At 54.1% G+C, this 26,400-nt stretch overlaps 3 protein-coding genes across 7 annotated transcripts; 1 reads left to right on the top strand and 2 right to left on the bottom strand.

Moving 5' to 3' along the window:
- Nucleotides 1-1,009: 1,009 nt before the first annotated feature.
- Nucleotides 1,010-7,224, bottom strand: Best2 (bestrophin 2). Of its 2 annotated transcripts, none has more exons than XM_004872383.3 (10): nucleotides 7,051-7,224; nucleotides 6,065-6,225; nucleotides 5,703-5,797; nucleotides 4,671-4,904; nucleotides 4,397-4,551; nucleotides 3,778-3,855; nucleotides 3,459-3,611; nucleotides 3,283-3,363; nucleotides 2,959-3,113; nucleotides 1,010-1,883 (listed from the first exon to the last, which is right to left on the bottom strand). In XM_004872383.3, exons 2-10 carry the CDS (start codon nucleotides 6,214-6,216, stop codon nucleotides 1,463-1,465), a joined length of 1,524 nt encoding a protein of 507 aa, XP_004872440.1. In that variant the 5' UTR covers nucleotides 6,217-6,225; nucleotides 7,051-7,224; the 3' UTR covers nucleotides 1,010-1,462. The 2 variants fall into 2 exon arrangements, with proteins under 2 accessions (XP_004872440.1, XP_087057625.1); XM_087201499.1 differs by having other exon boundaries at nucleotides 1,317-1,883; nucleotides 6,951-7,130.
- A 2,947-nt stretch (nucleotides 7,225-10,171) lies between these two features.
- On the bottom strand, nucleotides 10,172-18,436 carry Get3 (guided entry of tail-anchored proteins factor 3, ATPase). Of its 4 annotated transcripts, none has more exons than XM_087201520.1 (7): nucleotides 18,295-18,436; nucleotides 15,701-15,848; nucleotides 12,259-12,407; nucleotides 12,035-12,185; nucleotides 11,093-11,200; nucleotides 10,805-11,002; nucleotides 10,172-10,522 (listed from the first exon to the last, which is right to left on the bottom strand). In XM_087201520.1, exons 2-7 carry the CDS (start codon nucleotides 15,701-15,703, stop codon nucleotides 10,391-10,393), a joined length of 741 nt encoding a protein of 246 aa, XP_087057646.1. In that variant the 5' UTR covers nucleotides 15,704-15,848; nucleotides 18,295-18,436; the 3' UTR covers nucleotides 10,172-10,390. The 4 variants fall into 4 exon arrangements, with proteins under 4 accessions (XP_087057646.1, XP_087057644.1, XP_004872438.1 ...); XM_087201518.1 differs by having other exon boundaries at nucleotides 18,397-18,419; XM_004872381.3 differs by lacking the exon at nucleotides 18,295-18,436 and adding an exon at nucleotides 16,861-17,057.
- A 17-nt stretch (nucleotides 18,437-18,453) lies between these two features.
- On the top strand, nucleotides 18,454-22,271 carry Trir (telomerase RNA component interacting RNase). Its single transcript, XM_004872382.4, has 3 exons — nucleotides 18,454-18,823; nucleotides 21,517-21,594; nucleotides 21,848-22,271. Exons 1-3 carry the CDS (start codon nucleotides 18,482-18,484, stop codon nucleotides 21,953-21,955), a joined length of 528 nt encoding a protein of 175 aa, XP_004872439.1. The 5' UTR covers nucleotides 18,454-18,481; the 3' UTR covers nucleotides 21,956-22,271.
- Nucleotides 22,272-26,400: the final 4,129 nt, after the last annotated feature.

Raw genomic sequence — 26,400 nt, 5'->3', positions numbered from 1 at the left:
GTGAGACCCTGTTTTAAAAAAACCAACCACCCAGGCATGGTGGTACATGCCTATAGTCCTAGCACTCTAGAGGCTGAGGTGGGAGGATTACTGTGAGCTTGAGGCCAGCCTGGTTACATAGTGCGTTCAAGGCCTGCCTGAACTGCATAGTGAGATCCTGTCTCAAATAAATAGGCCGGGGATTTAGCTCAATGGCACTGTACTTGCCTCGAAAGCTCAAGGTCCTGAGTTCGATCCCTGGTACCAAAAAAACAATACCAAAACCAAGAGTCCAGGACTCCCAGATTTTGGCCTCATCTCCTGGAGGGACAAAACTGAGAAACACTGGGCTGAGCAGGCTGGGGAGGGACTGGAGGTCATTTTGTATTTGAAGGGCATTACCTTCAAAGTCACTGTGAGAACCTGGGGAGCAGTGGCTCATACCTATAATCTCAGCTACTTTGGAGGCTGAGACAGGAGGGTTGTAAACTCAAGGCCAGCCTGGGAAATTTAGTGAGACTTGGCCTCAGAATAAGAAAGGCTGAGGATATAGCTCAGTGGTAGGGAGGCCCTGGCCTCGATCTCCAGTACTGGGGGAAAAAGTCACTGTGAGATCTTTGCATGATAGTTCAGAGGAGACAGTTGGAGACAGAGTAGGGAAGGAAGGCATCCTGGGTAGAGTTCTGATTCATGAGTTGCTGAATATGGTAAAATTAAGGCCTCCAGCACAGGAGGCTACACTCCAGAGGCCCCAGTCTTGATGCCCAGCCCTGGGTAGGAGGGTTTGCAGAGTATTTGAGAATGCAGGGGCTTGGGAATGCAGGAAGCTGTGGCTTTAGGGCAGTGGCTGGCTTGTTAATGAATACAGCTGGCATCCCTGCTATATTTCAGAGAGTAGAATTTGGCAAGAAGTGAACAAGGCATCCCCCAAAACCCTAGATGAATCCCCAAATTTTTGTATACTGCCAGGCAAGAGAAGTCACGCTAATAAGTTTGACTTCACACACACACACACACACACACACACACACACACACTAACAGTTTATTGACCACCTATTACACACACAATGTTTTAAAGCCAGCATTTCATCCTCAGCTCCTCAAGGTAGGCATGCCTGTGTCTGTTGTAAGGGAAGAACTCAGGCAGGACATGCTCCTTGAGGCTGCTGAGGGGTTGAGGCTGGGAAGTGGATCTAGCTCTAAGGACTGGCTGCTCAAAGCATGGGAAAGAGCTAGGTGTGCTAGCACATGCCTGTAATCCCAGAATTTGGGAGGCTCAGGCAGGAGGATCTCCAAGAGTTCAAGGTCGGCTTAGGCTACACAGTGAATTCAAGGCCAGGGAGAACTACATAGCAAAACGAACAAAGCATCTGAGCCAGACCCACGCAGGCTGAGTTCATGCAGGCACAGCAGGTTTATGCAGCCTGGCCTGCGGTGCGTGGGCTTGCGTTTCTGTCCTTCGGAGGCCTAGGCCCCGACGCTCAAGCCAGGTTCTCCTCCTCCTCGCCGATAGGGCTGGGTAGCCAGGGCGGCGCCAGCACGCGGGGCCCGGGGAGGGGCAGGCCAGGGAAGGGGTCAGGGACCAGCGCGGGCGAAGGCGCGGGTGCAGGCGGCTCGGGACAGGCAGAAAACTCGGGCTCTGGCTCCCGCAGAGCCGGCTCCAGGAGCGGGTCCGCGCACCCGCACTCGAGGGCCGCGCCGTCGGGGGCGCACGCGCAGCTGGCCGGGATGGATGCCTCCGACACGCAGCTGTTCTTGCGGCGCAGCAGCGACAGGCGCCGGCCCAGCAAGGCCGTTCCGGCGCCAGTCGGCAGGAGGCGCTGCAGGAGGTCGCCGTGCGCCTCTCCCAGGGGGCCGTCTGCGTTGTCCAGCCGCTGGAATTGCATGTCCTCCTTGGCCAGCCTGCGGACGGACAAGGGTTGGCGCTGTGGCATCGCTCCTCTGCTCTTTTCTTTCCTTCCTTTATTTTTTGTTTTGTTGGTACCGGGGATCGAACTCAGGACCTTGAGCTTTCGAGGCAGGTGCCAGAACCACTGAGCTAAATCCCCAGCCCCCCTTCCTTTATTTTTGAGACAGGTCCTCAATATGTAGTTCCGGCTGTCATTGACTCACTATGTAGCCCAGGAGGATCCTCCTACCTCAGTCTTCTGGGTCCCTCCCCCCACCTCACTGTGGGAGATGGAACTCAATTTTTTTTTTTTTTTGGTACTGGGGATCGAACTCAGGACCTTGTGTTTTCGAGCCAGGTGGCGGAACCACTGAGCTAAATCCCCTGCTGGAACTCAAGATTTTGAGCATGCTAAACAAATGTTCTGCCGGAGCTACATCTTGAGCCCTCACCTCTCCCTGATTGAAGAGCAGACTTCCAAATACAAAAATTTCTCTGGCTCCAAATACCCCTCTGTGTCACTTATCTCCAGAGACTTTGGCCCCCACACCCTGGTTTTATCCTCTGGCTCTGCTCACACACCGATCTCAAAGAATTAAGATGTGTTATGTACATGTACCAGGTTCCCACTGTGAATGTAATCATTAGGTACTGCAAACACGTACTAATAAAAAATTTTGAAATAATTGAGCTAACAACCAAAAAATCTTGCCAGGGGCCGGGGATTTAGCTCAGTGGTGCCGCCACCTGCCTCGAAAGCACAAGGTCCTGAGTTTGATCCCCTATACCAAAAAGAAAAAAAAAAAAAATCTTGCCAGGAGTGGTGGTGCATGCCTTGTAATCCCCAGCATGAGGGAGGCTGAGCCAGGAGTATTGCAAGTTTGAGCCCAGCCTGAGCAACTTAGCAAGACCCTCTATGAAAATATAAAGGGCTGAAGGGCTGGGACTGCAGCCCAGTTGAAGGCTCAGGGTTTGATCCCTTGTAACACACACACACACACACACACACACACACACACACACACACACCACCCTGGGTCAAGTTAGTCTGCCTAAGTGTAAGTCCCACCCATGGCCCCACCAGCTCACGTGATGTCGAAGGTGGAGCCCTGAAAGGAGGGCTGCTGCATCAGGAAGGCCGTGGCTGCCGTGTAGGGGGCACGGGCCTCAGCTGCGTCCCAGTACAGGTCCTTCTCCAGCATGGCCAGGTCATCATACATCTCATCCACGGCCAGCATAGACACCTGAGTGTGTGGACACAAGGGGTGAGGTAACGTGGGGTGGCCCTCAGGGTGGTGGCAGCAAGGTGCCCCAGAGAGCAGAGTGGCTCTAGGGGAGCCCTCGGCAGGTGTGGCTGGGCTGGGGACAAGGCCTTGTGGAGAAGGTGTGGACCACTTGCCCCTAGAGGCTCACCTGGAAGTTTCGGTCAATCAGAAAGTTGGTCTCAAAGTCATCGTCGTCCTCTCCGAAAGGGTTGATGAGCTGCTCTGCAACCTGAGAGGGAACAGGAAGGCAGTGGGAAGCTTGGACCCTGGCCCTCCCCATCCCTGGTCCTGTCCCTGTCCTTGCCTCATGGACCCCCACCCCACCTTGAGCCAGCCAACGTAGAAGAAGAACTGCAGCAAGGTGAAGACAGGGAAGCACAGGTCCAGGTTATGGTCCTTGTATCCCTGGGCCGGGTCCAGGAACTGGCGGCCCACGAGGCAGGCCAGGAAGTAGCTGTACACTGCGATCGTCACCACCTGCAGGTTCATGGGGTATGGGGATGCCAGGTCGGCTCCCCCAGCCGCAGGGTCACCAAGAGACCCAAGTTGAGACCAGGCGGCCCTGGGATGTAGTTTTAGCTGGCCCACAGGTCCCATTGAAGACCTCTGACACCTGGTGTAAACTGAGGCACACTGGGGTTACCTGGGTATAGACGAGGGGCACGCTGATCCAGTCGTAATGAAAGAGCATCCCACATTTGCTCCGAAATACATTCAGCTCCTGGGGGCAGATAGAGGCCAGGAATTCAGGGAGTGCACTGTGAGCTCACCTGCACACCTGAAAAAAGAGGGGATGGCACCTGGGGGAGCTGAGTGTATTTCTAGCAGGTCCAGGGAGGGCATTTGGTGGAGTCTACCTCACGGAAATAAATGTGCATCTGCGGCTGCAGGGAAGGGGGGTCTGGAATCCGCCTCATGGGAGGAGGGTGACTGTAGCAGTTGACAGCTTGGGTGCAGTTTCCCTGGAATTCTTTTTTGTTGTTTGTCTGTGTTTGTTTTTTGGGGTTTTTTGGGTACCGGGGATCGAACTTGGGTCCTTGAGCTTGCGCAGCAGGCGGCGAAACCACTAAGCTAAATCCCTGGCCCTGTGTTTGTTTTTTGAGACAGGGTCTCACTATGTAGTTAAGGTTGCTCTTGTGGCCCAGGCTGGTCTCGAAATCCCAAAATCCTCCAGCCTCAGCCTCCTCAGTGCTGAGATTACACTGCAACGTGCCACCATGCCCAGCTCTGAATTCTCTTTTAATGACCTCCTAGCAGCCCACCTCCAGCAGCAGTTTGAGGGCGCTGTTGTCGCGGATGCGGCCCTCGCGCCGGGCCTGAGCCGCCAGGTTGGAGAACCACACGCAGGGCACCCAGTACTTGTTGTATGAGGAGTTTAGGTTCTCGAACTTCTTGCGCTCCTCTCGGGTCATGAATCCTGGAAAGCATGGTCTGGGTTGCTAGCCCCACCTACCCCCTTAGCCCCGCCCACCCAGACCCCGCCTCTCGTTTAGCCCCGCCTCGTTCTAGCCTCGCCCAGCGGGGCTGGGAGCTCACCGGCCTCGACCACGTGGTCTACAGTGGGGAAGCGCTTGAAGACCGCGGTGCTGACTGAGCGCAGGATGAGCACCGCCGAGAGCCCAGCGTAGCGCATGAGAGTGCGCCGGTAGAGGCGTCCGCGATCGTCCCGCCCGTGCACCGTCCCAGCCACCACGCACATGAGGGCGTCTGGCAGAGGCATGCACAGGTACTGGTTCCACCAGCGGTGCACCACCAGCGTCACGTAGAAGCCTGGAGGCGAGAATTGGAGACTCAGCGGGGACACCAGGACCAGGAGCTCCTAGGTCCGAGTCGTGGAAGAGGAGCGACATGGCATTTGTGTCAGGGACAACCAAAAAAGCTGATTAACCTGATCACATGGGGCTGAGAACTTGAGGGTCCAGCCCTGAGGTCAGAGAGGCTGGTCCCTGGCTGCTTGGCTGTCACCTGGGGTGGGAGATTTGGGTCTCAGGGTGGGGTGGAGACCCAGGCCCCAGGTGAAGGCATGGGGGCAGTTTGTCTGCCTGGACACAGGAGCCAATGGGCTGGGGTCTTGGGAACATGGAACACGGGGATGGAGACCTGGTTTGTGGGGGTGCGGTGTTCCTCATGGACATTGGGCAGGTTTGTCACAACAGTGACATCAAGCCTCAGAAACAGGAATTGCATCAGGATACAGGGTCTGCCTCAGAGAGCCTGGGCAGGTTGGCACGCCATCCATAGGGAGGGGAGACTGGGGTCATATGAAGTCCCTGGGGGCCTTCAGGGACCCTCCACCCATGTCAGAGAAAGCAGTCACATGGGGTCCCTGTAGGGCGCCCTTGGGGGACACTGGTAATCTCATGCAGACAGGTGTGACACTGCCCAAGCAATAGCTAAAGTTCTGCAGTCACCGTGGACATCTGCCTGGTATTGTGGCTCCAGAGTGGGGAATCTGGGGGTTGGATTGGAAGGCAAAGTCTCATAGGGGCAAGGAAGGGATCCCCAAGAGGCGTGATGCAATGTGTTCCTCAGGGACACAGGCACGGGGCCTCCAGGGTGTGATCGCACCTAGCACGAAGGAGACCGGGATGAGGCTGGCGTACTGGTCACAGTAGATGACAAGCTTCTCAAAACAGCGCTTCTGTTCTTCAGCCAGCATGAAACTGCGGGTAGAGGGTGAGGGTCATGGGGGGCCTCCTTCCTTATCTCTCGGTCTCTCTGAGACAGAGTCTTCCTGTGTAGCCCAGGCTGGCCTGGAACTTGTGGGAGCCTCCTGCCCTAGCCTCCCCTGTGCTGGGATAACAGGCATGTCGTCAGCCTCCTACAGCTCTCTCTTGCCATGGGCCACTCCCGTCCCCTGTCCCCTTTGCTTAGCCACTTCCCCTGCCTTGGAACACTTGGCCAGCCTCACTGGTCCCCAGCTCACTCACCGGTAGGCGGCGCTCAGCACCATGTAGAGCGCAAGGAAGCACAGCAGCTCTCGCCACAAGAGCTTGTAGATGCTTCCGCGCCACAGCAGCAGCAGTTGTGAGAAGCCTCCGAAGCGGGCGTTGGCCACCCGGGCCGTGTAGGTAACAGTCATTGCTGTGTCCTGTCCATGGGGCAGAGGAGAGGAGGCTGGAGTAGGCTGAAGGAGGACCCTTCAGGGAGGGAGCCGGGCTGGGGGCTTCCAGCAGGGGTGGAGAGGCGCCAGGGGACGGAGCACAGTGGCCACCCCACTCTGGCTATCCCCACAAGGACCGGTCCACACCCTGTCCTTGCCCAGGTTCTCTTCTCCTCCCAACGCTGCTTGCCCCCCGTCCCAGCCCCAGGCACCACTCTAGCCTCTCTCTTGCAGGCTGTCCCTTGTCCCTGTCCCTGGACTCATGGTGCCTGCTTCCAGTGACTATGTCTCCAAGCCCTTTCCGGGGAGGTCCCCCACCTTGTAGGTCCTGGGTCCACACAATCAGCACCTGTATTGCTCTCTACCTCACCCCATCTCACCTGGATGTCATCCCTAGCCTGTCTCACTTCTGGAGTCCCCTGTGCCTCTGTTTCCAGGTTCTCGGTGTTTCCACTGCCCCCCATTCTGCTCCCTCACCCGCCCTTTCTGGTACCCTCTGTCCACTCCCTCCGCCCTAGTCTGGCCCATCTTTCCCTCTGCACTCCCTCTGAACTCTCATCACTCACTGAGCCTCTAGGCTGCTGGATTGTGCCCCCAACCCCCCACCCCCACCCCGTGTCACACTGGCCACCTCTGTGGCCAAATTGCCCCAGCCTGTCCACCTCTCCCTTGTCGCACTGGCTCTGCCCCTCCTGTTTCCCCTCCAGACCCACCTTGACCTTGACCTTTCCCCTTTCCTCCACTTCCCATCCTGAGGAGGAATCCTGTAGATCCTTGGGGATCCCCTTGTGGCCCGGCCTGGACCCTTCTCACCTGTGCTGAGGGTGTGGGGTGCAGGACACAAGGGACAGAGACTGAATGCGCTGTTGCCTTTGCTGCTGGGTGGGGCTGAAGCCAGACACTGGGCGGGAGGGAACAGGGGAGTGTGCGTGGGCAGTGCCTCCCCCGCCAGTCCCCCTGGTTGAGCTGCCACCTCAACTTTGGAGAAGTCCCACAGCAGGGGAGAAATCAGCCCAGTCCTCCTTGCTCCTCCCTGTCTCCCTCCCAGTTGCTCTCTGGCTGGTTTGACGGCTCTGGAGGTACCGCCAGGGGAGGGGCCGGGGATGTCTCCTTCCTGGACACCTACAGTGCGGCTGGGTCCTGCCACAGTTCCACAATTCCAGAAATCGCACAATCACACAGAAACACATATTGTAGACCCAGGTCCCACTTCAGCATCCCTGAGCACAGCCTCACACACCCACAGTGGCCCACATAGTGGTGCACTGTCCCAGGGTCACACACGGAGGACTCAGCTTTACCCCTGCCCTCCAAAGCAATAAGGAGGTGGACCCTGAACACACCCAGCTCTTTGCTCACAGGCACAAACATGCCCCACATGGCCACGTAGGATAACAGAAAGGATGGGAACTTCACATTCTTATGGTTGCACTGTGCAGCACACACACACAAGGTCATGGACCAGCTAAGAGCAGAGCTCACCAGGCCCCAGGTGCTTCCCTGCACAGCCACATGTGCAGTCACACAGGGCTTAGTTCCATCTCCCCTGGATAAAGGTGCACCAGCCCAGTTCAGGGACTTCCCTCAACACAGTGGCACACAGTCCTGGGGGCAGGGGTAGCCCTGGTGGTTCTGAGATTTCAGTGTCACAAACATTCATGCACACAAGGAGCCTTGCCTACTAGTCTCAAGGACTATAACCCTGGGTAAGCTGGATGTGGTGGTGCATGCCTGTCATCCCAGCACTCAGGAGGCTGAGGCAGGAAGATTACAGCAAGTCTGAGACCAGCCTGGGCTACATAGTGAGTTCAAGAACTATGTAGCGTGGGCCAGGGATTTAGCTCAGTGGTTTTGCCGCCTGCTGCACAAGCACAGGACCCGAGTTCAATCCCTGGTAACCCCACCCCCCAAAAAAAAGAACTATGTAGTGAGACCCTGTCTCAAAAACCAAACCCAAGGCTGGGGATTTAGCTCAGTGGCACTGCGCCTGCTTTGCAAGCACAAGGTCCTGAGTTCGATCCCTGGTACCAAAAATTAGGGCAGGTGCTTCAGTCACACCTCCAAAGGGGGCCACTCAGCCCATACCCCACTCCATGGCTCAGCCTCAGGACATCCACATGCAGAGAGGTGGAGGCCCAGGGTTCCAGCCTGGTAACAGAGGAGCCAGAGTGCCCCAGAGCCCCTCACATGCACCCATATGCTGCTAGGTGTGTGGAGAGCTCCGCATAGCACTGCCCGAGGCCTACCCTTCAGGACACTGTGTTCCCAGGCTGGCAGATGTCCGCCCCACCCGTAGTAATTAGGAACTGGCTCAGGCCACCACCCTCAGACCTGTGCCTCCACTGTCCAGCTGCTGGACAGCCTATAAACTGGAGCAAGGAGACATCTGGAGCCATACCAACAGCTACAGGACATGGGGAGGGCACAGGGTGCATCCACTCCTCAGGTCGTGTCCTTGCATGTGCTGCACTCGCTCTTCCTTGACTGTCCTGCTCCCCAGCGCATGAGGATCTCAAATACTTTTCTTTGGTGGTACTGGGAATGGGACCCAGGGCCTTCACACTGAGCTACCTTCCATCCTTTTTTGTTTTTTATATTGATACAGGGTCTTCCTAAGTTTCCCAGGCTGGGCTCCAATTTGTGATCTTCCTGCCTCACCCTCCCAGAGTGCTGAGATGCTGGTGTGGGTCACCTTGTGCCTGGCTCCTAAACCCTTGTAACTATGGGACCCCTGAGGGTGGGGACAGGTTCACACCCCTGCTCACAGCAAACAATAACAGCTGCTCCCTGGCAGGTCCTTGCCTGGCACTAATGTACCAACCACACATATTTCCCGTCAGAGTTCCCACAGGTGGACAAAGGAAGCCAGTGCTCGTCATTCCCCTTATCCAGGTAGGGAAACTGAGGCTCAGATGGCACAGTCCATCAGTGCAACAGCTAGCCCTCTCCCTGGGCAGTACGGCCTGGAGCCCATCTGCAACAGCTGTACCTATTTCTACAACCCCCCCCATACCCACACCTGCTCACGCATGCCCTGTGAAGCCCAGAGGGGGACACGTCTAGGCTCGTGGCTGGGTTATCCTACACACACCCTGGTGTGCCCAGCCCCTGGGTGTGTGCACCCCTGAAAACCCTCCTGCGTCAGGTGTGCCCTTAGGCACCCGCCCCCTCACTGTCCCAGGCAGTTCCAGCTGGGAACTGGCAGCACTGAGGTCATGCCATCCTGTCTCAGTGGGGGTCATAGCAGCTGCCTAGGCTGTGAGAGGAGGGTGAAGTGATAGTTACAGGCAGGGGCAGAGGGGGCCACAAGGAGCCTCCTAGGCTGGCACGCGGACATTGGGGAACTTGTGGTGGCTCCCCAGCTTAAGGGCAAGGGGGCCAAGGCTCCAACAGCAGAGGTCACCATGCCAGCCCACGAGACCCCTCTGGGGGCAGGACTGGCCTTTGGGTCCCCCCATCAGCCCCAGGTGCAGCCTTGGCCAGGCCATGCCATGGGGATGGGAGCAGGGATCGCTAATCCCCAGCCTAGTTGGCCCAGCCTCTGCCCAGGGCGCCTGCTAATTCCCAGACTGAATAGCAGGCAATGCTGGGCCTGCTGCTGGCTTAATCTGCTTCCCACCAGCCTGGGGCTGGCGAAAGGGACTCTTGGTTCCCATAGTCTGAGCCTCCAAGGAATATGGGCCAAACTCCCCACCCTTCTATTCCAGGGTTCAGGGAACCAGCAGGGCCACCTCTGCCTGTGCAGAATTACAGCCAGCATCCCCCTATCTCAAAAAATCTCCTTCCAAATTTGCCACAATAAACGTGAACTTCTGTTATTGACTTAGGTCTCTGTCTCAACTTCAACTGTCTAGATGTAAAGCTTTTGTGCAGTGCACAACTTGTACAATTGTACATAAAAATGTGCAACCCCTTTCCTGTAACAACAAACACAGTAGTTTAAGATTATTTTATTGAGTGAGAGGCGGGGAGAGGAGGGGGGCGACTACAGCCCCCCAACCCCACCAGGGGGAAGAGACCCCCTCCCCGCCTCCCACCCCCCAAGCGGCTCTCCCCCTGTACTGTGGAGGACTTGTGCAAACTCTGCCCCGGGGGGAGTGGGGAGGGTGCAGGGTGGGTGTGAAGTGGCAGCAGCTGGGGCTGGGTGGCAGTGCTACTGGGCACTGGGGGGCTTGTAGGGCTCCAGGAGGAGGGCGGAGAAGGTGTTGACCTTGTCTGCCCCCCGCACCTCATGGGGTAGCAGTGGCAGCTTCACGATGTGGAAGTCCTCATACAGGTCCTCCATCTGCAGCCGGGGCAAAGGGCAGAAATCAGCAGTTAGGGGGCAGGAGGGCAAGGACAGGAAGTGGGTCCATGGGAGGCTGAGGCAGGAGGATCAAAAGTTCAAGCCCAGCCCGGGCAACTTAGTGACTTAAGGAGATCCTGTCTCCAAATAAAAAACAAAGGAGTTGATGTGGCTCAGTATGAAGGCCCTGGGTTCAATTCCCAGCATGGCTAAAAAAAAAAATCAGAGGGCACCATGGAAAGCAGAGGACCTGCCGGGCTGGGTGCCGGGGTCCGGGCACACCTGGTCCAAGTACTTGGCTTGGATCTTGTGGCGAGCTTCACACATCTTGCAGGGCCTCTCAGGGTCAGGGAAGACGAGCTGGTTGACGATGATGTTGTGGGTGTCGATCTTGCACTTGGCCAGCTCCTGGATTAGCCGCTCAGTCTCATACAGGGACAGAAACTCTGCGATGCACACACATATGAAGGTCGTCTGCTCCTGCAGAGGGGCCAAGAAAGGACAAGAAGGGCTGGTCTGGCCCTGTCCCTGTGCCCTCAGCTTCTCCCCATCTGTGGGACCATGACTCACGGGGTCCTTGAACTGCTCGCTGACAGAGCGGATGACAGGCAGCGTCTCTTCCAGCTTGGATGCCAGCTGGTCAGCATTCATGTCGCCCAGGCCCAGCATGTTGCACATCTGTGGGGAGGATGGGGCAGGCTTGCCGTGCACCGCCCATGGACCCAACCCCTGGGTCCAGGGTTCAAGAACAACCAGAAACCACTCCTTCGATCTCCCACTGGCTACAGGGGTGGGCCCTAGGGCAGACCCCCAAGATTTGTCCAATTCCAGCTTTGCCATTTTGGTGGGCACCGTGGCCAAGGGACTTGACCTCCAAGAGCCTCAGTTTCCCCATCTGTTAACCTTCTCTCCTAGTGCTCCATGAGCTGGCACAGATATGCTCAGGGTACTGCCAGACACACAGTAGGCACTAAGTGAATGTTACACCCGAGGCTGGTGCACCAGCCACACCCCAAGGGGTGGAGCTGAGGGTGTGCGGAGGTGTCCCAGTAATAGCAATCCACACTCCACACTCCCACTCTTGCGATCTGTTTGACAGACAGGCCGGGTGTGGTGGTGCATGCCTGGAATCCCAGGACTCAGGAGGCCGAGGAAGAGTTGTGAGTTTGAGGCCAGCCTGATCTACTTAGGAAAACCCTGCGTCAAAAAACAACCCACCACCCCACCCCGTGCAAAATATAAAATCCACTTGAGGGATAAGGAAGGTGAGGCCCAGAGAGGTGAACTGGCTTGGTTGTGGTCCCACAGGAAGTTGAGGCTGGCCACTGAGCCAGGGGAAGTGCCGCCAAGTTCTGTCTTTGGCACTGTGTGCATGGGGTGCAGCTGGGGATCCCTCCCACCTGGAGTGAACACAGCTGACAGAGGGGTGTGAGTCCTGACAAAGGGGTGCAAGTTGGGGAGGGCTTGATGGTGGCGAGTCTGGGGTACACTCCCCATCCTGGCCCCGCATGCCTGTGAGATGAAGGGGCTGATCTGGTTCTTGATCTGCATGAGGCGGCCCAGGCCCCGCTCCACGATGGTGGGGAAGTTGAGGAGCCTGAGTGTGTGGCCTGTGGGCGCTGTATCAAACACCACCACCGAGAAGTTCATGCCCTTCACCAGCCTGGGGGGAGAGAGGGGTCAGGCCAGCCGGTCCCAGCCCTCCTCCCGCAGCCCCGCCCTGAGGCAGGCCTGACCTCATGACCTCTGCGTAGCTCATGGCTTCATCAATGCCCGGGAAGGCACTCATGGCCTCCTGCATCATCTTCTTGCCCATGCTCAGCATGTTGTCCTCCTCGAAGAACTCATCCGGCAGCTCGGCCACGCCCAGGCTGGGGTCGATCTCCTGGGGGCCAGGGGACAGGAGGAGCCCAGGCTGCTGGGGCTGCTCAAGTGGAGGGGGCTTCCACATGGGTGCAGGACTCTGACCACAGGCCTCTCATTTGGTGTCAGCCCTCCCTTGGAGACTTGGGGTCTTGTGCTGTCACATAATCGGTCAAACCTTTATAGATTTGTGGAAAACTACAGGCTGGGACCCCGAACAAGCTCAAATGGCTGCAGGCATTTACATGGCTGTTCCCTGTCTGGATCTTGCTTCAAGACACTCCTATGACTGGACCTCTGGTTACTTCCAGATCCTCCCTTTTTTTCATTTGAGACAGGGACTCACTATGTAGTTCAGGTTGGCCTCATTATGTAGCCGAGGCTGGCCTCGAGCTCAGTGATCTTCTTACCTCAGCCTCCCAAGTGCTGGGATGACAGGTGTGTGCTACCGTGCCTGGCGAGCCTCAGTTATTCTAAACCTCTGTGGGCCACCTTGTCCTTTCCCCCCATTCCCTATCATTGTCCCTCTTGGCTGGCACTCTTATCCAGCTGCAGATCCATAGGTGGCTGTTGCTGTTGCTTTTTGTCATACTGAAGACTGAACTTAGGAACTCTACACTGACCTATATCCGCAGCCTTTTTTTTCCTTTTGTATAGGGATTGAACTCAGGACCTTGCACTTGTGAGGCAGGCGGCGGAACCACTGCCTAACCTTTTTAAAATTTTGAGACAGGGTCCTATTAAGTCACTGAGTTGCCCAGGCTGGATTTGAACTTGTGATCCTGCTGCCTCAGCTTCCCAGAGTTTTAGGGTGACAGGTGTGTGGCACCACACTGGAGTCACAGGTTCCTTCTGCTCCTTCTTCCCTCTGTGGCTGGCAGAATACTTGCTCTGCTTATTCCCAGCTTTCTTGGAGTGCTGCACCCTGGGGCCAGAATACACCTGACTAGTCATTCCCACCTGCTCTGCGTTCCTAATCTTAGGTCTCCCACAGGCACTCAAGAAGAAAAACAGGGCTGGGGATTTAGCTCAGTGGTTCCGCTACCTGCCACGCAAGTGCAAGGTCCCAAGCTCGATCCCCAGTACCAAAAAAAAAAAAAAGAAGCCAAACAATTCTCAGCCCCCTCTTCTACCCCCAGAAGTGTTTATGTAGTGGGCTCTGGTAGAGCACCTTCCTAGCATGTGTGAGGCCTTAGGTTCAAACCCTAGCACCACTCAAAAAAAAAGAGGAATTTTTTATGTGGTACCTTGTCACTCCTGAAACTTCTGTCCCATTTAAGCTAAGGCCCTCACCTCAGCCAAAAAGAGGAGCCACTGGCTGTCAACACCCTCACCTCCTCCCTCTGCTTCCCTCTGATCCCTGACACTGGCAGAGCCTGGGTCCTGGGTCTTCGTGCTGCATGGAGCTCATCTTGCCTGAGGCTCACCCTCATCTGGCATCCCTTGTCCCATGCCTGTTGGCACATGGCATAGTCCCATTGGCAAACAAACAGGCTCTACCACTGCCTTTCTCAAAACGGCCCTCCTACAGCAGGGGATTTAGCTCAGTGGTGCCGCACCTGCCTGGCAAGTGCAAGGTCCTGAGTTCAATCCATGGTACCGGAAAGGAAAAAACAAAACAAAACAAAAAAAACCCGGGCCTCCTGAGCAGGACAGAGTGGAATCCCAGTTGCTCAGGAGGCTGACGCAGGTGGATCATGTGACCCCAGGAGTTTGAGACCAGCTTGGGCAACATAGAGACCCTGTCTATCCTCCATTCCCCCTAAAAGCCTTCCTTATTCCCTGTCTCCCTTCAGGGATGACCCCATTTCTCAGTACACATCATGACAGTCATTGTCTCCATCTCCTCACCACTCCAGGCAGGCTTTGCTCCCACTTCCATGGTGATCCCTGCAAAAACTGAGAGCTGACAGTCTCTTTCTGCTTGAGCCCCTGTGTCTTCTCAGAGCTCAGGATCCCATTCTCTCTGGCTTTCCTCCAACCTCCCTGCTAGCTTCTTTTTTGGCTCACTTTCCTGGTTCCTTCTTCTCGATGCTATACTTTAAATGCTATCACCCAGGCTTGTCTGTAGGCCTCGGTTTTCTCAACTTCTCCATGCACACAGCTCTAAATACTACCTTAGACATGCCTGTAGCCCTAACTACTCAGCAGGATGAAGCTGGAGAATCAACTAAACCTAAAGTTTGAGGCTAGCCTGGGTAACATAGTGAAACCTTGTCTCCAAGAAACAAAATAAAACAAAGCAGGAAACTATCTTGGGGCAAAGACTTTCAAATCTTTGCTTAAGAGCCAGGAGACAGCTGTAGTGGTGCACACCTGTATTCCCAGCACTTGGGAGGCTGAGGCAGGAGGATCACCTTGAGTTTGAGGCCAGTCTGGGCTACATACTGAGTTCAAAGTCAGCCTGAAATACATAGGCCTGTCTCAAAAAACAAATAAAAACAATCAATCCAAAACAATCAATGCTAACTTCTTTGAGCTCATACAGCTAAGATACTCTTGTGACATTACTACACAGATGTCCAAGTGGGCTCATCAGAACTGCTGTGGACAAGACAGAATTCTTGATTTGACTCTCCTAAACCTGCTCCTCTCCTCATCTTCCCCATCCTGGCTGCTTGGTGTGTGGGGGGGATTTATTTCTTTTCCTATTTCAACCAAGCAATCGCATTGCTTTACTTCCAAAATCCACCGCAAATCTACTTGTCTGCCAACATTTTGCCCCTATGAATGAGGCTTCTGGTTCATATCTCACCTGATTACACCCCCAGCCTCCTTGTTAGTCTCCCTGCTGCTTCCACTGACTTACAGTCCAATCTCCATGAGGCAGCCAGTGAGAACTTTTCGAAATATGAGTTTGGCCGCGACAATGGCCTATTTAAAACAAACAGCTTCTTATTGAACTTATTATTATTATTATTTTTAAGAATGGGAAAATTTATGGGGGAATAGGAATGGAGAGAATAGCTCCTGAGAGACAGGAGGGGTCCCAAATGGGTTGCTTCCCCATTTAATTTAGAATGAAAAGTCAAACTGCTCACTGTGGCTTGCAACATCCCATACTGTGTACCTCTGGTTGGTTGTCCAATTTCCCTTTCCCTTCCCCTTGCTTACTTAGCTCCAGCCACTCTTGCCTCCCTCCTGCCCTTCAAACATATTTCACTTGTTCCTCTGTGGGTATGCTGAGGAAGGGCTGAAAGTGGAGAGATACTAGATATAGAATGTGAAGGACATAGTGACTTCTGGTGGGAAAGCTTAAGAGAGGCTGAAAGCAGCCTTTCTCAGAAGTGAAGAGCTCAGCTCTGCTTCACTTACCATAGCGAAGAGGTTGTCGTAGCCTTTGACCTTGGTTGGCACCTTGGAGAACTTCTGGTCGAAAGCATCTGAGATGTTGTGAGCTGGGTCTGTGGAAATGATCAGAACACTCTCACGCCCCTTGGAGAGCTGGACTGCCAGGCTGCAGCTGCACAAAGAAAAGGTGGAAAGGTGGGGAGTGAGAGGCTTCAAGGGGAAATGTGGGATGTGGGGTCCCAGGACCAGAGATCTGGATCTCGTTTTTTTTTAACTCTTCAAATTTTTTGGTACCAGGGATCGAACTCAGGATCTTGTGCTTGGGAGGCAGGGGCCGTGCCACTGAGCTAAATCCCTGGCCCTGGATCCCATTTTCTCGTTTGTTTTTTTTTTTTGGACAGGGCTCCTATGTAGTTCAGGTTGGCCTTGAATTCACTGCAATCCTCCTGCCTCAGCCTTCTAAGTGCTGGAAGTACAGGCATGTGCCGCCGCCGCAGTCCATGGATCAGCAATCTTGAGGAGAGTATGGTTCATTGTGGGATCAAGCTTAATAGCTGTAGGGAACCCTCTAGACCTCACCTACTGGCCCTTCCATTTGGCCTAGAGTGCTAAGTAAAGTTTGGCTGACTGATTCAGTTGGGCCTGGTGCTTGCTTCTTTAGTGGGCACAGAATGGTATGATCCAGCTGCCCAGCTGGTACAGATTACCTGCCCTCTCCCCCAATTATAACCCAAGAATTCCTTTGCGCTCCTTGCTAACTTCAGGATGGTTCAGTTCTCTGGTCTAGGAGTCTAGGGCTTCAGGGAGCCCTCCCAGCTGACTGAGACAGTTTGGTCCTTTCCCTTTCCCACACTTTCCACTCTTAACTCTTCAAACCACTAAGTGTCCTTCCTGCTCCTCTGAGCTCACTTGGTCCTATCCGGCCGACTGGGACACCTAAGCGCTCCTCTGCTTCCCCACGTGCTGGGGTCACTGGAGTTTTGCACTTGAGCTCCAATAGATAGTCCAACTCAGAGAGTGAAAGTCCTGAATTTAGGAGGCATCTTCCGTAAGCTGCAGGTAATTGCCGAAGAGTACAACCCAGAAGACCCCGGCTCGTAGTGGGAAAGACTATCTTTGGTCTCTCCTTAGCTCAGCGGTACATCCCACCGCTTTCTCGATGTCCCTCAAGGTAGCCTCCTCACCTGCAGGTGGTCTTTCCCACACCACCCTTGCCCCCGACAAAAATCCACTTGAGGCTGCGCTGCTCAATGATGTTGCTAAGCGTGGGCTCCAGCGGCTCCACGTCAGGTGCATCCTCGAACTCGTCTGCTTCAACCCCCCACCCGGCCACCCCTGCCGCCATCTTGGAGCCGGCTCACGTGGTCAAGCAGAGCGCACCATGCAAACACCTGTAGGGGAACTTTGTCTACTACATCCCCGTCGAGGCTAGAAGCATGAATTGTTTCCTCATGGCCTAACTTTCATGCGAAAATAGAAGCTGTAGTTTTACAGTTTTAAGTTTCTAGGGCTCATCTTGTCTATAATTATCCAAGTGCTGCCCCCGTCTAATGAACATATTGGTACGGCCCAGACTACTCCCCTTCACTAATTGGGCCCTAAATCTAGCGGAGACTGTTCATTGGATGGATCTTTTCTTACTTCCACCATTCAAGCTTACACTCTGGTAGCCGCCAACCTCTCCTTAGCAACCAGCCAAACACCCTGTCCAAGCCCTTTCAGTGAAGTTCGGGGGGTGGGGGGTTGTCCGCCCTGGCGCCATTCTATAGGCTTAATTTTGTGTCGATCATTTCCCCCATTCTCCAAGTGGAAATTCAACATCGCCTCAGGTCCGCCCTGTCTGTTACCAATTGGCCGTTGAGTCATCTGGCCTCTGCAGCAAACCAATCACGGATGAATTAATAGGTGGCTGGAGGCGGGTTCCCGGCTGAAGGTGGAGAAGGGGCGGACAACTGCAGTGGTGGGGAGGGTGGTCAGACCCTTGCGCAGTAAGCCCCAAACACACGTTTCAGGCAGGAATTACACCTGGAACCGTGCTCCTTGTAGAAGGGGCTCTAATTCCCGAATACCTTGCACTTGGCTCCGTATTCGAGGGGAAACCCCAACTTCAGCGAATTCCTTTTTGAACCCCTGCTCTGGGGTAGGAAACAAGCTGGGTGACAGGGCCTTGGCGGGGGCCCAATCCATAATACTCATTAACATTGGTGGAGACTCCAGCCTTTCTGAGTACTCCAGTTCATAAAAATAACCTTATTCTCAGACGGCGAACCCAGCCCTACAGAACCAGCTGTACAGTATTTCTAGATTTCAGCTTCAGTTCAGAAACAAATGCCAAACCGGAGAGATATCCTCCATTTCTAGTCGGAGGTGGCAGGTTAGACATGCACTCTGGAACTAGTTCCCCATATGGTCCCAAGTTCCCCATATGTCAGTTGAGCACACAGTCCCAAAGCGGGTCTTCCACTCAGATTAACCTGGTGGCAGACAAGGATTCTAGCCCTGGAAAGCTAATGAACCCCCAGCTTCTAGCAGGAACCTCACACTTCGGAGAGCCAGTTACAGCCCTAGTCCTATAGACGTCTCCATTTCCCGGCAGCCCCCGTCAATCCAACGCCAACCTTGGTCTCGGGCGAGGATGATAAAAACCCGTAGAGCCGCCCCGCCCCTTCCTCGCCCCCTGCGCGGTCGCCTCAGGGCCCGGACGGCTCTTCCCGGCATGCCTTGTTCCGGACGCGGCAAGTAGGGCGCCAAACGCGGGGCTGGAGCGGCCTTCCCAGAGTCCTTTGCGCGGCACCTGGCGACAAAATGGCTGCCCGAGGGAGACGGGCGGAGCCTCCGGGCCGGGAGGCGCCAGGCCCCGCGGGCGGCGGCGGCAGCCGGTGGGCTGAGTCGGGGCCTGGGACGTCACCTGAGAGCGGAGACGAGGATGTGTCGGGCGCAGGTTCGAGCCCGGTGTCGGGGGGCGTGAACTTGTTTGCCAACGACGGCAGCTTCCTGGAGTTGTTCAAGCGGAAGATGGAGGAAGAGCAGCGGCAGCGGCAGGAGGAGCCGCCCCCGGGCTCGCAGCGACCCGACCAGCCGGCTGCCGCCGCCACGGGCCCCGGGGACCCGAAGAGGAAGGGCGGCCCAGGCCCCACACTCAGCTTCGTAAGGAGCCGCGGGGGTGGGGGCGGGCCCCGGGGCCGGGCCTGGCAGGAGAACTGAGGCCCGGGAAGGATTTGGGATCCGGGCCTCCTCAGCTCGGACGAGGGTGGTCCAAGTCATCCTCAGAGGATGTGGAGCCTGGATTCCAGACGAGAAGGCTCTTGGGGCGGGGACGGGGACTCCCAGATCCTACCCGCGGGAACTAAGAGCTGGGAAATTGCATTGGAAGCCGCACTCCAGGGTAGAGAAGCCTGGATTCCAGGATTCTCATAATAGCGGCACCTCCTGGACTATGGATCCCGGGACTACCCCGCTTCTGGGGGGGAAGGTGGGAAAGGGGGAAAAACAATTCCATGGTCTGTTCTGACTGGACTCAAACTGCTCATTGATTGACTTTAGGAAGATGGGTTGACTTCTCTGCATCTCATTTAACCAATGTCAGTCTATTGAGCACCTTACCTCGTGCTGGGCATTGTGCTAGGTGCTGCATATGCGGGGTTGAACTTGACAGATTAGATTTGTTTGCCTGAGGCCTTAGAACTGGCCTGTCTTCATTTTCTGTAGTTGCAGAAACGGACATCATCGCATCTTCTGATGTAGTTAGTGTTCTAGAGCTTAGCACAAAGCTGTCTTACATGAAGGGCTAAATGGGTGGTTCTCAACTGGGGACTTTTTCTCTCCACTCTACCGGTATATTTGGGAACATCTGGATGTATTTTTGGTTATTAAAACTGGGGGAGCCAGGTGGGTTGTTGCACACCTGTAATCCCAGCACTTGGGAGGATGAGGCAGGAGGATCGTTGCAAGTTCAAAGCCAGCCTAGGCTACATAGTGAATTCAAGGACAGCCTGAACTACCTAGCCAGACTCTGTCTCCTTAAAACAAAAACAAAAAAGAACTGGGGGAGAAGGTGCTAGTGACATCTATGGGTAGAGGCCAGGGAGCTCTCTCTCACCATCTTTCCGTGCATAGGAACCCCCCCCCCCCCCATGATCTAGCTCAGAATGTCATTCCTGCCAAGTTGAGAAGCTCTGGGCTAAATGAATGGGGCATAAGCTGGGGCCAGTTGTGCCTGCCTGTAATCCTAGCATTCTGAGAGACTGAGGCAGGAGGATCACAAGTTTGAGTCCTGCCTGGGCAACTTGGTGAGACCCTGTCTCACAAAATAAAAGTGCTTTGGGGTGTAGCTCAGTGCAAAGGCCATGGGTTTAATCATCACTACCAAATACATACATAATAAAAATAAGTGGGACATAGATTGTTAGCTGTGAGCTTGCTCTTTGGTATTAAGATCAAGGCTCTGTAGCGTGGAGGAAAAAGTGTTGATTTGAGAATAATGGACTAGGGGGTTACATCTTGGATCCAGCTGCCTGGCTTTGGGAAAGTGGTATAACCTCTCAAATCCTGCATTTCTTCACCTGTTAAAAGTGGGTATAAGGGCTGGAGATATAGCTCTGGTGAAGTGCCTGCCTGGCAAGCACAAGGCCTGAATTTGATTTCTGGTACCAAAAGAAAAAAAAAGTGGGTGTAAGGACTAGGCGGGTAGCTCAGTGATAGATTGCCTGCTTAGCATTTAAGGCCCTGGAGTGCATCCCCAGCACCACACAAACAAAAAGGAAAGAAAGAGCTGGGCATGGTGGTGTACTCTATAATCCCAGCATTTGGGAGATTGAGACAGGAGGATTACAGCAAGTTCGAGGCCCACCTGGGCTATAATAGTGAGTTCAAGGCCAGTCTGAGCTACATAGTGAGACCCTGTCTCAAAAAACAAAAGGAAAGAAAGAAAAAGGAAAAAAATGCATGAGAATAATCCCAGCAGCACCTAAGGCCTGATTGAGGGTTGTAGGCAGGATGATGTTGCTGGAGCTCATCACAGCCCCTAGAGCACAGGAAGCCCCCAGTCCAGAGGTGATGTTGGGATACTAGGGTCAAAGTCCAGAGTGAGAGATCTCTTTGAGGAAGAGTAAAACTGTCAGGATCTGAGTTGGTGTGACAGTTGAGAGTCTGAGTAACCCCCCTGATGGGAGCAGCAGTAGTTGTCAGTGTCTTTTTTCATGTGTTCATTAAGGGGCCATTGTGCCCATGTCCCCCAAAAAGGCTAGGCCAAGTTTGCCCGAGGGTTGCTTTGTGGTTAAGGATACCACTAACGACTTAAATCCCTTTGATCCCAAATCCAGCTCCGATGTTTGTTACCAGCATGACCTGTCCTCAAAGACTGTTTCCTCCTCTGTGAAATGGGGATGTCTTAGGATAACTTTTGTCTTAGGATAACTGTGAGGGTGGAAGGATAGATTCACAGCATTTGGCACTGGGCTTGGCATACAGTAAGTGCTCAATAAAAGAGCTGCTGCTGCTGCTGCTGCTGTTGCTGCTGCTGCTGTTGTGGTTCCTGCCAAGGGAAGGTGAGGCCTTGACCTAGAGAGTGAGGACAGAGCTGTCCCAAGTGAGGTCAGTGCTCCTCTGGCTCCCTGGAAGGGAAGCCTGGGCCCAGGACTGCCTGGGCACGGTGGGCCCAGGGCAGGCGCTGAGTCGCTTGTGCTCCTCTCTGATTGCTGCGCAGGTTGGCCGGCTGGTGGAGCTGGGCTCGGCGTCAGGACGGGCCACCAGGCCAGGCTAGGAAAGTGTGGTGGGCCTCAGCGCCACCAAGGCCAGGCCTGGCTCCTGTAACCCTTGCAGTCTTCTGTCCCTTCACCCAGGTGGGCAAACGCAGAGGCGGGAACAAACTAGCCCTCAAGACGGGAATAGTAGCCAAGAAGCAGAAGACGGAGGATGAGGTGAGCAGATGGGTGGGGTCTGCCCTTGTTGCCTTCTCTTTCCCTGGCATGTGTCCTTCCTGCCTGGGATGGGTGTGCCAGGTGGTGTGAAAGGACTCTCAACAGTGTCCCCAATAACTTGACTCTTTTTTTTTGTTCCAAACCCAGGGTCTTCAGGGTGACAGTGGGGATGGGCCAGCTGTCTCAGGACAGTCCTGGCCTGGGTTCCTCACCTCCTTGGCATTCCTCCCCTTTTCCACCCCGTCCCCCACAGGTATTAACAAGTAAAGGTGATGCGTGGGCCAAGTACATGGCAGAGGTGAAAAAGTACAAAGCCCATCAGTGCGGTGACGATGATAAAACTCGGCCCCTGGTGAAATGAGCCCCCTCCCCGAGTGTCCAGGCCTGGGACTCTGCGATGTATATAACTATTTAATGCGGCAGCGGCGGCGGCGGCCTTCCCCGAGGACTGATACACAGAAGGAAACCGAGGTGCTTCCCGCGGCCGCGGACGATTCTCCAGGACTCTTTTTTACCTTGAGCACTTGCCTCCTGAGACTTACTAGAACAGTGGTTTACTGTCCCCTTTTCTCCACCTCCTTGCTCTCTCTGGCTCTTTCTATCTTCCTTTTCTTGCCTTCCTCTCCCTGCCCTTAGCCATCACTTCTGGGAAGTAAAAAACTTGATTTAGTGCGGAAGCTGTGCCTTGTCTGTCTTCTTTGCACTCTCAAACTCCCAAGTCCTCACTCTCCTCAGCACCACTGCCCAGCTTGGAGGGGTGTGGGTGGGAGGAAGGACAGGGAGCCCTCCTGTCAGCTTGGACTCACCTCAAGAGCCATCGCCCTTCCTCCCTGACTGTACCCCTCTGTAGCACCTTAAATCCTATGTCTCTTTGCAGTCCCATGGTGGCTGTGACTGGGAGTGAAGTTCAGTGCTATTTCACCTCTCTGACATGGGTGAGGCCTTGGATTCCATCCCCAGCAACACACACACACTCCCACACTCCTTACATTTTGGCCGGACCAAATCTGTGCTTTTCCTCATTCAGCACCTACTATATATTAGGGCTGTTCCAGATCCCAAGGGCCATAGCCGTGAGCAGAGAAGCCACATTCCCTCCTTGAGGACCAAGACAGGAACACAATAGGGATGCCCTTTTGGGTGGTGACTGCTAACAAGGGTAGGATAGTGACTCTTTGTGTGTGTGTGTGTTTGAGGGGGGAGGTAATTGGTCTATTTAGTTGACTGCTAGCTACTCAGAGTCCCGAGGGAGGTGAAGGGTGACTCAGGTAGGGGCTCAATGTAGAGACAGGGTGGAGTATGTCTGACCCGGAAGGGGTGCTAGGGAAGGAGAGGCATTGGTGCTGGGAGGGGGCTGGTGCCCACAGCCTCTCCAATTCTCCCGGATGCAGTCTGCCCAGGTTGTTCACCCATGTAACATACCCAGCACCTGCTTACTTGGAGATGAAGCTGCTGCCAAAATGCAAAACTCTGCCTTTCTAGTTAGGGGGCAGCAAGAAAGGGTAACACACAAAACACCTCAGTTAAACATTGGACGAGGGAAGGTCCCAGGTGAAAGTGGGAGTCAGAGCGTGTTTAGGTTGGTCAGGGATGACCTCCCTGTGAAAGTGACATGATTTTTCAAATCCTGAAGGAGGTGAGACAGCAGTGAAGGTGGTCATTGGAAGAGTCCTGGACAGAAGAAACAACATACTGAGACCCTTATCTGTTACCATGCCTAGCTTGTAGAAGAAACTCCAAGCAGGCTTTGGAACAGGACTTCTTGCTAACACAATAAGACCTGTCTGGTTTATTTTCCATGAGGGCTCAAAGGTCTGTCTTCCTTTGAGGACACTTGAGTTGGCCTAGGTGTTACTTTGGTTTTCAGGTTAATTTGGGGTGGGGCAGGGGAACACAGGAAGTAATAGCAGTCTTTCCCTTCCTCTTCCTCCCCCAAAGCCAGAAGCAGCTGCTGGATCTTTAAAAAGAAACACCAGTGGGAGAAGTAGGTCGTCCCTGCAGCAGGTTGGCCTCTATTCTGGAGTGGCAAGAGGCAAGAGGAGGGCTGGGGATTTAGCTCAGTGGTTTCGCCGCCTGCTGTGCAAGTGCAAGGACCTGAGTTCGATGCCCGGTACCAAAAAAAAACAAAACAACCAAAAAAGAGGCAAGAGGAGCTGAAAGTCCAGGCACCTCCCTTCAGGTGCTCTTGCTCTGACCTGGGAAAAGTGGAGGGGGAGGAGAACTGGGTTCAAGCTCTGGTGAATCACACAGCCTTAGCTTCACTCTCTTTTAATGCCTGGCGGCTGTGTGATCTTGAGTAAATCACTTAGCTTGTCTGTGGTTGGACCCTTCATCTATTTTTATAAACGGCAAAAGCTGCTCTAAAGCCAGTTTCTAAAGTAGGCTGGCTGGGTTATGGCTCAGTGGAGTACTTTCCTGGCATGCCAGGTTCCATCCCTAGCACTGCAAAAAAATAAGTACAAAATGAAGCCATACATTGGATTTGAACCCTGACACTTTGAAACCCATCCATATTGTGCGTCTGGATGAAGTGTTCGGGGACTGTTTCAGTTTTGTTTGCGTATGGTTTTGAGGGTGGAATCTAGGGCCTCATGCGTGCTAGGCATTCACTACCACTGAGCTCCATCTTAGAAGCTGTATTTTTTAAAATTTTATTTTAATGGTGACTTTTAGGCACAGTGCGATACTCAGGGAGGGTATTGTACAGACTGCCTTTGTCTCCCATGGCAGATTCCCCGGAGGGCATCAGCTCTCTTTCGTTGTGCGCTGAGCAACTAGCAACTGCTGCTCTGGTCTACTCTGATTCTTCCAAGGTTTTCGCAGGGCCTTGCAAACTTGGCACACTAAAAGGAAGGATGAGGGGCCGGGGATGTAGCTCTGGCGCTGCGCCTGCGCGGCAAGCGCAAAGTCCTGAGTTCGATCCCCAGTACCCGCTAGTACAAAAAAAAGGGGGGGGGGGATGAGGACTAACAATCCCAAACTCGCTCCACATCTGACCCATATTTGGGAGCTCCCAAGCTTGAACAGGAAGCTCCTCCCTTTCTCACCTCTCCCAGTAACCCCCCCAAACCCAGTCCTAGCCCCCTAAATCTCATTCTTCCTTTTAATGTCCACCTCGGTGGATCTCCAGACCCCGACCCCGCACTCCACCCCCCGGGTTTTTGAGTCTCCGGCAGAGCCCCTTGTGCTGCGGGCCGGGCGCGCGGCCACATGGGAGTTGTAGTTTTAGGGCTGGGCGGATTTGCGCTTGCGCAGGTGGCGGTTTCCACACGTGTTTCACAACAGCGGCTTCCGTCCGGCGGAGCTGACCGCGGTGGGAATCCCCAGTGCACCTTTAGGGAGTCGCCCCTGACCTGAGGGGAATTAGGCGCCAGCTGACCCTTCCCTAGCCAGAGAGGCCCTAGCGTGCTTGATTTTCATGAATGAACGGACCCGGGACTGACTGCCAACGAGAAGTGGGCTGAGAAACTTGTCCCTTTTCTACCGGTTGGGACAAACATTGGCCGGTGCCTCTTCTAAGGGTCAAAAGTTCCACAGGGCAGGGCTGGGTTTCAGTAAATATTGTTTTAGGGTGGGGCTAAATGCAGTGAAAGGATGGACCTGAGCCTTGCGGGGTACAACCCACAACCCACGTTTTCCAAGAACAGCTTAAAGGGCTGGGTAGCAATGGGTACTTAACTTGGATTATCTCTAATGGAGATTTAAAAAATATGAATCTTTCTTTTTTTGGTACTGGGGATTGAACGCATTTTCTTCACACTGAGCTATATTCCTAGAGGGCCCCCCTCCCCCGTTTCTTAAGTTTTGAGACAGTCTCCGCTGGGCTTGGACTTTCGATCCTGACTTGTGTCCTCATAGTGCTGGAATTGCAGGTGTGCACCACCTGCCCCCAGCCTGGAGCAACTTTTTTTTTTGGTACCAGGAATTGAACTCAGGATCTTGCGCTTGCCAGGAAGGCACCACTGAACTACATCCCTGACCCTAAGAACAAACTATTTAAAAACCCATTTGACTGGGGAAGCTGAGACCCTGAATGGCAGGAGATCGCCTACCTTATCGGTGGGTCAGAAGAGGAAAATAACCGGGATACTTCTGGTCTCCAGCTCTTTCCTAGAACACCTTGCTCTCACAGAAGAAAAAACAGTGCGTGCCATCTTTAGATAGTACAAGAATCATGAAGATTTCTTTCTTCATGGCCCTGTCCTTTGAATTTCCTAGACAAGATTTTTCTTCTCATCTGCAGTAGGGAAAGGAATTAGGCCTTCTGCTCTAGTTTCTTAGTTCATTTTATTTATTTATTTATTTTTGAGACAGGATCTCGCTATGTAGTTCAGGCGGGCCTCGAACTCGCAGCAAGTCTCCTGTCTCAGCCTCCTGAGTGCTGGGATTACAGGCGTGCGCCACCACTCCCGGCTCTTAGTTTTTTTTTTTTTTTTTGGTACCGGCGATTGAACTCGGGACCTTATGCTTGAGAGGCAGGTGGTGGCACCACTGAGCTAAATCCCCAGCCCGCTTAGTTCATTTTTATTTAAAATTTTATATCTTCGCAGCTTTTTAAATCTCATAAAATTGTCAGCAGTGGAAAATATATAACAAAATGGGGGTAATGGCTTTTGTAGAAACTCAGACTGTTTCAGACACTCCCTCTGCCCAGTTTTCTCTCCTTCGTCTCTATAAAATCCGCCCCAGTGGTTCCGCGGCCTGCCTCGCAAGCACAAGGTCCAGAGTTCGATCCCCCGTACAAAGGAAAAAAAAAATCCGCCCCAGGCTCAGTCCCTCTGGCCTTTTTTATGCCCACGTGTAGGG

Source organism: Heterocephalus glaber, unplaced genomic scaffold (assembly GCF_053883595.1).
Source record: "Heterocephalus glaber isolate CG9 unplaced genomic scaffold, H.glaber_assembly_v1.0 deba00001760, whole genome shotgun sequence".
Lineage (NCBI taxonomy): Eukaryota > Metazoa > Chordata > Mammalia > Rodentia > Bathyergidae > Heterocephalus > Heterocephalus glaber.
The sequence above is the reverse complement of the archived record's forward strand: the minus strand, read 5'-3'. Positions and strand labels throughout refer to the sequence as shown.

Coding starts and splice junctions, on each gene's coding strand:
- Trir (XM_004872382.4), top strand. CDS start 18,482: ATGGCTGCCCGAGGGAGACGGGCGGAGCCTCCGGGCCGGGAGGCGCCA. Junction 18,824..21,516: donor CAGGCCCCACACTCAGCTTC/GTAAGGAGCCGC, acceptor CCCTTCACCCAG/GTGGGCAAACGCAGAGGCGG. Junction 21,595..21,847: donor AGCAGAAGACGGAGGATGAG/GTGAGCAGATGG, acceptor CGTCCCCCACAG/GTATTAACAAGTAAAGGTGA.
- Best2 (XM_004872383.3), bottom strand. CDS start 6,216: ATGACTGTTACCTACACGGCCCGGGTGGCCAACGCCCGCTTCGGAGGC. Junction 5,798..6,064: donor GTGCTGAGCGCCGCCTACCG/GTGAGTGAGCTG, acceptor CTCTACCCGCAG/TTTCATGCTGGCTGAAGAAC. Junction 3,856..4,396: donor CCCTCAAACTGCTGCTGGAG/GTGGGCTGCTAG, acceptor ATCTGCCCCCAG/GAGCTGAATGTATTTCGGAG.
- Get3 (XM_004872381.3), bottom strand. CDS start 17,021: ATGGCGGCAGGGGTGGCCGGGTGGGGGGTTGAAGCAGACGAGTTCGAG. Junction 15,849..16,860: donor GTGGGAAAGACCACCTGCAG/GTGAGGAGGCTA, acceptor TTCTTTGTGCAG/CTGCAGCCTGGCAGTCCAGC. Junction 10,523..10,804: donor AAGCCAAGTACTTGGACCAG/GTGTGCCCGGAC, acceptor CCCCGGCTGCAG/ATGGAGGACCTGTATGAGGA.